The sequence below is a fragment of the Mandrillus leucophaeus genome, unplaced genomic scaffold (genome assembly GCF_000951045.1).
Source record: "Mandrillus leucophaeus isolate KB7577 unplaced genomic scaffold, Mleu.le_1.0 Scaffold43, whole genome shotgun sequence".
NCBI classification, from domain to species: domain Eukaryota; kingdom Metazoa; phylum Chordata; class Mammalia; order Primates; family Cercopithecidae; genus Mandrillus; species Mandrillus leucophaeus.
The window spans coordinates 2607476-2616345 of NW_012104587.1; the positions used below are offsets into that span (position 1 = coordinate 2607476).

The window sequence follows — 8870 nt, forward strand, 5'->3', positions numbered from 1 at the left end:
GCCCATGCGGCGGGTGCTCCTGCTGTGAGAAGCCCCGCCCGGCCGGGCTCCGCGCCTTCCCTTCCCTCCCTTCCTCCAAGCTTCTCGGTTCCCTCCCCCGAGATACCGGCGCCATGTCCAGCGCTCGGACCCCCCTACCCACGCTGAACGAGAGGGACACGGAGCAGGTAAGGAGCCCCGAGGGCTCCCCGAATTCTCTGGCTGGGCCCCTTGCACCTTGCGGAACCTCCTCCCTCTTCTGCTCTCCTCGTGCCCCTGCTGCCATCCTGCAAGCCTCGGCTGCCCTGTCATCCGGCTCCCGGCTCCAGCTCCGCACATCCCGCTTCCGAGTCCTGACCTGGGACCCACCTCGTCCTGACTCGAAGCTGCACACTTGTCTTTCTGCCAACCCCCTCTCCCCTCACCGCCCTCCTGCGCTCTTCCGTGTCACCTCCCCAGCTTCCCTTTCTCTTCCCTTTTTCTCTCAGGGGCCTTTCTGGTCTTCCTCCACCCACGCTTAAAGCAGCCACCCTCCCGCTCCTCGAATAGCAGCACCCCGCGATTTGCCACAGATCGTTGTCCACCTCTCCCTTCGTCTCTCCTGCCTCGCTTCCCCTCCGCCCGCACCGGTTCTGCCAGTCTCTGGTTATCACCCTCAGGGTCCTTGCCCTGGACTGCGCTCTCGATCCCTGGCCCCTTGCAGTTCCCCCAGCTTTTTCTATCCTGCTTCTTCGTTTTCCAAATTGTTCTCTCCCTCTTGCTTGCAACCCACCAGCTCCACCCTCATCACCTTTCCAAATCCTTCGCCTACTCTTTGCTCATCACTTTCCCTTCTTTGCTCCAGGAGCTCCCTGGATCCTGGCGCTGGCATTTGTCGCTTCCGTGTTTCCCCACAGCTGTCATGCGCATAGTTTTCCCACAGGTTGCCTTTGGTGTTCCAATCATCACTCCCTTCAGAGTCTTTGGATCCCTCTTGTTCTCTTGCCCTCGGGTTTGGCTTTTAGGTCCCGGGGTCTCCTGTTTCTCTCTGTGAGGGTTCTACTAGCCTTCTACTGGGCTCTTCCTCCCAACCGAAAGACACTTGGCCCCACCGTAGTAACACAACCTGTTGCTCAGTCCTTTCCCAGACCTCGCTGCATCACAATTTTTGCCTTTCTGTCTTCGTACGCTGAAACACAAACCATGATGACTTTCTGTGTCTTCACTCCCGTGCCTGGCACTTAGAGTATTTTCTTTCTTGCTTGTTGCCTTCCTGTTTCTCCACCCTCACCGCATCTTCCTTACTGTACCTTTTACTCAGCGTTGCCTTTCATCTCCACGTTAGTCCCCTGCCTTCTTCATGTCCTGTGTATCCCCCCACCATGCTTGGATCCATTCTGTTCCTATTGGCTAAGTCTTTGTAATTCCCAGGAAGTCCGGGTGTTTTGCATGCTAGTTTCTCGAGCTACACCTCAGCCTCACGACTCCACGGTCCCCCTCATCCTGGCAATCACTGCTATGGTTTGTCACCCAAGTCTTAGCCTTTCTGTGTCATCTCACTTTTGATCCCAGAGGCGTCCACTTTCCACCCCTCCCCTTTCTTTTACCGTCTCTAGCGTCCTTTGCTGACTGCTCTGTGCAGAGGCCCCTGCCTGTCATACCTTTCTTGGTGGAGAACTTTACTAGGCCAAAAAAACTTGACTTGAAAAAGAAGTGCTTCCGCCCCGGGGCTGCTGTGCTTTTTGCCTTCTTTCCGCTCATTCCATCCTTTATGTTTCCCTCTTACTCCCCTCTTTCTTTGTAGCCCGGTAGAGCACTTGTTATATTCTCTTGCATGTGAACATTCTTTGAAAAATCTTATGTCCTTTCATTTACTGTGTTTTTCTATTTTGTTACCCCTGGCTCTCTGTCATCTGGGCAGTTAGGAACTCAAAAGCAGTTCTAGGCAGAGTTTTTCTCTGCAGGGTTGATCCTTTCATTACTTGTGGATTATTTGCTTCTAGGGGTGAAATAGGGGTTGAGAGGGAGGGATGGTTGATTTCCATTTCATCACTGGGTTCAGCAGCTGGTTCTCATGGGACAGGTGGGTCTTCGGAGACAGAGGAGCATGTTCGGTGTCTCGCAGTCTTTCTCTCCCTTGCCTGCCGGCTGTTTATCTCTCCTTACTGGGAATTGCTTTCTCTAGGCCCTCTTGAGGTTGCTTTTTCCACCCTTTTTCCTCTCACAGCCTCTGTTTTAGCAGGTAAACCCTGCTTAACCAGAGAACTTTCCCAGACTGTTGATCGTGAGCTGGTAGGAGGAGACCAAGTGACTGACTGGCACCCTCAGGCATTTGGGGAGTGGCGATGGAGTGCCTACTCTCTCAGTGAGGCTGGTGGGGGGCATTGTGTTCAGCAGAGCAGAGTAACAGACTGCCTCAGTGTGGTTTCTTTGTGCTGCTTACTACATGTAAATGCATTATTGCCATGGTATTTTCCTGTGATATGTGTGTTGATTTCCCCTCTTCCTTACATGCCTAGTGTACTGCTGAGCATATAGTAGGGATTCCACCGTAGTGCGCATCCACTGACTTCATGATAGCAGCAGTCAGTGACCATTTGGAAATGTAAGTAAGCTCTTTGATAACTTTGCCCAGAGCAGTAGCTGCATACGTTGTCATCCTGTTATGATTATTGATTACCCATCCTATTTCTACTGTTTATGGACTTAGATTCTCCTTAGCCCCTTCATACCTTCTACTGTTCTCAGGGTAGTCAATCACTGTATCGACTTAATATGAAGTCTCATTCCAGTAAAAGCAGGGACTTTGGAAAACCTTGGATGCACCTATCCCAGACACATTCCTGTATTCTTTCTTTCTTTTTTTTTTTTTTTTTGAGACGGAGTCTCATTCTGTCACCAGGCTGGAGTGCAGTGGCGCAATCTTGGCTCACTGCAATCTTCGTCTCCCGGGTTCAAGCGATTCCCCTGCCTCAGCCTCCTGAGTAGCTGGGACTACAGGCACGCACCACCGTGCCCGGCTAATTTTTTGTATTTTAGTAGAGACGGGGTTTCACTATGTTGGCCAGGATGGTCTCAATCTCCTGACCTGGTGATCTGGCCTCCCAGAGTGCTGGGATTACAGGCGTGAGCCACCACGCCCCCGCGCTGGGCCTGATTCTTGTATTCTTTAAAATAGGAAAAAAGACAAACAGCAGCTCCTCAGGTCACAAGGCCAGGTATATCAAACATTGACCTCCGAGAATAGATCATGCCACCAAGTGAAAGAAACCTCTTCTTGGTCCTGTTGTGATTTTAGCTAAAGTAGTCATGGAAACTTGGTCATTACTATAGTCTTAATGTTATTTTTTTTACAAAGGGGATTTAGTTGGGCTGATTTCCTCCCCTAAAGGTCTTCTGTCACCTTATTTAAATTTAAATTATTTAAACTGGTTTTACCAGAAAATAGGTAAACAAACACCACTGGTTGTCTCCAGTCTCTTTTCTTGCTCTTCCTCTCCCTCTTCTTTAAAAATGTGGCTGATGAGAACCTGTTTCCAGGAGCCCTTTGATCACTCTGAAACACACAGACACAGAAAATGTTGAAGCATAAAAATAAACCTTGCGTTGCAGGGAGATTGCCTGTTTGCTGTCGACTTCGCTTATAACAGCGAAAGTAGGAGACTAAAAAAAAAGTCAAGCCCTGTCTTTAAGATGGTTTTTGTGACACCTGATTCCAGATGTGCTTGTTCACAGCCATAGACTTCTTGCTTTTGCAGAAGGAGGGTTCTAATCTGGGGCTGGTAGTTTGGGGGATTGTTAGTCTGTGAGCTGAGCTTTCAATTCACTTCTTTTGCAAATGGCTCTGCCGGCCTGGAAGCTTGGCAGTTGTGAAAGCAATCAGCAAGATGACTGTTCGCCTTCCAGCCAGCAGCAGCAGTCACAGGCAAGCCTAGAGAAAGGTCCAGCTTTCAGAGTTCACCTGCTAGAGTTCATAACACCTGGGGGAGAGGCTACTGGATCTGGGACCTGCCCCACCTCTGAGCCTCAGAAACTATGAGAGAGGGATTGAGAGAAAACTCGCCCCACTCCTGCTACAGTGGGAAGGGAGGGGGCAGCTGTCAGGCTTCTAGGTGGTGAGTGGCATTGTTTATTCTCTCAGTTCTAGAAAGGGGAGTTTGGAAGTACTGGTGAAGAAAACAAAGTTACAAGATCCTATAAAGAATAGCCGAAGTACTCCAAACACTCTTCATTGGACCCCATTGTTGACTCTGGACATATATATAATCTTTTTTTTTTTCTTTTTGTTTTTTGGACACAGAGACTTGCTCTGTCGCCTAGGCTGGAGTGCAGTGATGCCATCTCGGCTCACTGCAACCTCCGCCTCCCGGGTTCAAGCTGTTCTCCTGCCTCATCCTCCCGGAGTAGCTGGGACTACAGGCGCCTGCCACCATGTCTGGCTAATTTTTGTATTTTTAGTAGAGACGGGGTTTTTGCCATGTTGGCCAAGCTGGTCTCAAACTCCTGACCTCAGGTGATCTGCTGGGTAAATATATTTTTTTTGTTTTTGGTGTCACTTAGGTAGATTGGATGAGCTAGCTAGCATCTCACTCCACACTCTGAGCTGTGCAGCAGTGTGTCCTGCTGCTAATTCTCACTCTGTCCTTTGATTCTGGCCAGGGGCTCCTTGATGGTGCTGCCTTCTGGTTAGGAATGTGGGTGAATGTCAGACCAAATAGTGTCACTTTCAGCTTGGCCGTAGGGATCTGGAATGACGTGTTGTTAGAGCAAGGGCTTTGGGAGTCCTTGGAGTTCGTAACCTTTGAACCTGGTAAAAGTAACTGTACCTAGTAAACTATAATAATTTCTCTCTGGTCAGGCACCATGGCTCATGCCTGTAACCCTAGCACTTTGGGAAGCCAAGGCAGGAGGATTGCTTGAGGCCGGGAGTTCAAGACCAGCCTGATAAATAAAGTGAGACTCCATACCTACAAAAATTTTTTTAAATTTAGCTGGGCATGGTGGCACATGCCTGTGGTCGCAGCTACACAGAAGGCTGAGGCAGGAGGATGGCTTGAGCTGGGGAGGTCGAGACTGCATTGAGCTGTGTTTGTGCCATTGCACTTCAGCCTGGGTGACAGAGAAAGACACTATCTCAGAAAAAAAAAAAATTACTTTTCTCCAGTTTATGGACTTTGGGAAGTAGCTAAACAGATGGATATAAGGCAGTTGTTGAAACTTGGCCTGCTGCAGGTTCAAATAAAAGTTTACACAGGGATAACTGAATCTTTCAGACTCACCAAAGATTGGGCTGGAGATTTTTCTCAACATAAATGTCCTAAGCAGAGCTGGTGCCTGTGAGGTAGGAAAAGATTGAGATTGTTTGCTTAAGAGGTTTGCAGGGTTAGAGCTCTTGGGAGTCAGAACTTCTCAGACTAGATTGTTTCCCCTTTGGACAGAACAACCCAATTCTCCGTGGGCATTTGATCAGGACTAACCCAGGCCTTCATGAACTCTTTCTCATTGAGCACTTAGCCACCTGGCTGGCATTACTCTTCTCCCAGGAGCTTCCATGAGGTTCCTATATATGTATTATGTCGACTTGAATGAATATTTTATGTCTAGAGTGCAGCCAAGCCTCAGACTTTGTGGCCCATTATCGACAAATGGGGTAGGGGGTGGGCGCCACCTTTGGCCCCGTGATAGCTTCTCTGCTAAATGGACTCTCCCCAGCAGCACTTTGAAGCCCGTTAATGGATTGGAATGAAATAACCTCAGCAGATGGAAAGAGTGAGGAGGGTGGTCATCTTCCTTCCCTGAGACTGCCTGATGAGGCTTTCCTACGGTAACCAGGGCCAGCCCCTATTCCCTCTGCTTGGTTAAGCTGTGGACTGGAGCTGCTAGGCCTCTGCTTTGAGAAGTGTAGAAAGGATTTTATTCTCTTTTAGCCATGGTGGGGCCACCAGTTTCCCCACTTTCCCATCAAAGCAAAAATTGAGAAGGATGTGGAAAGGGTGGGTGGAGTTTAAATCTGGCCCTTCCTCCTTCAGTGGAAGTTCAGCAAAATGACAAACCAGATTGGTGGCTGAATTTCCTTCTCTTGACGGGAGATTCCAGTATTTGTACGTTTTGTGCTTGAAGCTTGGATTCTCCCGGCTACCTCCCAGCCTTCATCAAACATGAGTGAGTCACAGAAGTGTTATCTATGCATTTTCCCCCTTCTGTCTCAGCAAAGGGAAGAGTAAGCCTTTACAAACCTGTGGGGGAGGAAGTCACCCTCTTCCCACTGCTGGAGAGCCAGGCTATCCCCAGGTTAACCCTGAAAGTTCTGACTCCTGAGCAGAATGTTACTGCCCCCCGCCCCCTTCCTTTATGGTATAGGCCATTGAAGATCATTGCTCATCTTTTTTTTTTTTTTTTTGAGACAGTCTTGCTCTGTCACCCAGGCTGTAATGCAGTGGCACGAGCTCAGCTCACTGCAACTTCCACCCACTGGGTTCAAGAGATTCTCATGCCTCAGCCTTCCAAGTAGCTGGGATTACAGGTGCGCACCTCCACACCTGGCCACTTTTTGTATTTTTAGTAGAGACGGGGTTTCACCATGTTGGCCAGGCTGGTCTTGAACTCCTGAACTCAAGTGATCTGCCTGCCTTGGCCTCTCAAAGTGCTGGGATTACAGGAGTGAGCCACCGTGCCCGGCATCATTGCTCATCTTTTAGACTGAGATGTTACAGCTGATTCTAAAACAACACCAAGAGAGAATCTGGCCTCTTGATTTCCAGTTGTGTCTCAGAGGAGGAGGCATCCCAGTTCCTCCTCTTGCCCTCTAGACAGCTCCTCCTCTGATGAATATAAATAGGCTAGATCCCTTTATCTTCATATCTGTTTTTGTCTAGAATGTTTCAAGTTTCTCAAGCTAGGTGTGGTGGCTCACATCTGTAATCGCAGCACTTTGGGAGGCCAAGGCAGGAGGATCACTTGAGCCCAGGAGTTCAAGACCAGCCTGGGCGACATAGCGAGACCTCATTTCTACCAAAAAAAAAAAAATTTTTTTTTTTTGAGACAGAGTCTTGCTCTGTCGCCCAGGCTGGAGTGCGGTGGTGTCATCTCAGCTCACTGCAACCTCCGCCTCCTGGGTTCAAGTGATTCTCCTGCCTCAGCCTCTTGAATAGCTGGGATTACAGGCGTATGCCACTGTATCCCACTAATTTTTGTATTTTTAGTAGAGACAGGGTTTCACTATATTGGTATCTTGAACTCATGACCTCGTGATCTGTCTCAGCCTTCCAAAGTGCTAGGATTATAGGCATGAGCCACCTTGCCGGCCAAAAAAATTTTTAAAAAGTTACCTAGGCGTGGTAGCACGTGCCTGTATCCCAGCTACTTAGAAGGCTGAGATGTGAGGATCACTTGAGCCTGGGAAGTTGAGGCTGCAGTGAGCTATGATCATGCCACTGCATTCCAGCCTGGGCAACAAAGTGAGACCCCATCTCAAGATAAATAAGGTTTGTCAGTCCCTGTGGGGGTTCTTTCCACAGATGTCTGTCTTTGGGTTGGCACTTCCCCCACTTGCAGTTATTCCTTACATTTCTCATTCGAAAATGGCAAAAATGGCAAAAGTAAATCCATTTCCTTTTTACACCAAATTATTAGTTTTACGCTTATAAAACTAAATGAACAGAAGATTTGGTAGGAGAGGAGGGGAGATGGACACTGATACTGGTGGCTAGGTGATCCTGAGGGACAACTGGTGCCGGACAGGAAGAGAGGAGGGCTGTGTTCAGTGACTGGCTCCCAGCCACCTTTTTGGCCTTTTTCTTTTTAACGTGAGGAAGGCGGAGCAGACCAGGGGCTTCTCTGTAGAACCAGTCAAGCTGGTTTTAGGCAGCCTCGGCCTATTTTCTTGTGTGCTCTTTGGGAAGTTGGCAATATGCAGGTCGGCCTCCTTTGGGGCTGTGTTCGTTGAGGCGGAAGTTTGGAAGCCATCTATTGTAAACAACCCCCTTCTCCCCAAACACTGAATGGGTCTCTGAGCTGGTCCTTCACTCCAGGGAGGAGGCTTTCTCTCCGCCCTATGCTGAACTGAAGGCAGCTTTGCTTTATACACCTTTCACTGAAAGCTCTAAGCCATAGCTCCTTCTTGTGGTCCCCCTTCCCAATTCACAGCTTGGCAAAAGGCCCTCAGCCTGGCCAGGAGGAAGGAACTGGGTCTGCCTTTGGCTCCTCATTTATGGGTCTGGAAGAGGATCAGGACTCCTTACTGCTATGATTTGGCTGCTAAATTCAGTGACACCCCAGGCCTTTTTTGGTCCATGCAATGGGACTGTCTCTCCAGGCCTGCTGGGAAAGAAAAGAGAGAAAAAATAGCTTTTGGTCTGTGGCAGCTTACAGGGACTTCAGGAAACAACCTGTAGGAAAGGTGGGAGCTACGGGTCACCATGTGTGACCTGCAATAGCAGTAGGGAGTCTTTCTCAGGGAGCAAGGCCCAGCCAGGTAGGATTGTTTCCCAGTCTCCCAGCTAAGCAGGAAATGCCAAAATATGAATGTTTAGCAATTAGTGAGTGTAACTACCCGCAGACAGAGCTCCAACCTAGACCTTGTCCTTGGGGGCTGGTCGCCCCTGTTTTTACTACAGTGAGCTACTCATTGCTTCTAATTACCATTTCAGTATGAGTTTTGCTTTGTTTTCTGATATCCCACGTGCAGCTCCCTTTTTTCTCCACCTTCTTTTTGTTGTGTTTTTTTGAGACGGAGTCTTGCTCTGTTGCCCAGGCTGGAGTACAGTGGCACAGTCTCAACTCATTGCAACCTCCGCTTCCCAGTTTCAAGCAATTCTCCTGCCTTAGTCTCCCAAGTAGCTGGTACTACAGGCGCGCCACCACACACGGCTAAGCCTTTTTTTTTTTTTTTTTTTTTTTTTTTTTTTTTTTTT

At 48.8% G+C, this 8870-nt stretch overlaps 1 protein-coding gene across 1 annotated transcript in view; it reads left to right on the plus strand.

Annotated features, from left to right (window-relative positions):
* The first annotated feature begins 1 nt into the window (after position 1).
* Positions 2 to 8870, plus strand: part of MARK2 (MAP/microtubule affinity-regulating kinase 2) — a 93127-nt gene continuing 84258 nt past the window's right edge. The window contains exon 1 of the mRNA XM_011993446.1: positions 2 to 167. Within this exon, the coding sequence (XP_011848836.1) occupies positions 114 to 167 (54 nt within the window). The 5' untranslated portion in view covers positions 2 to 113. The remainder of the gene's footprint in view (positions 168 to 8870) is intronic.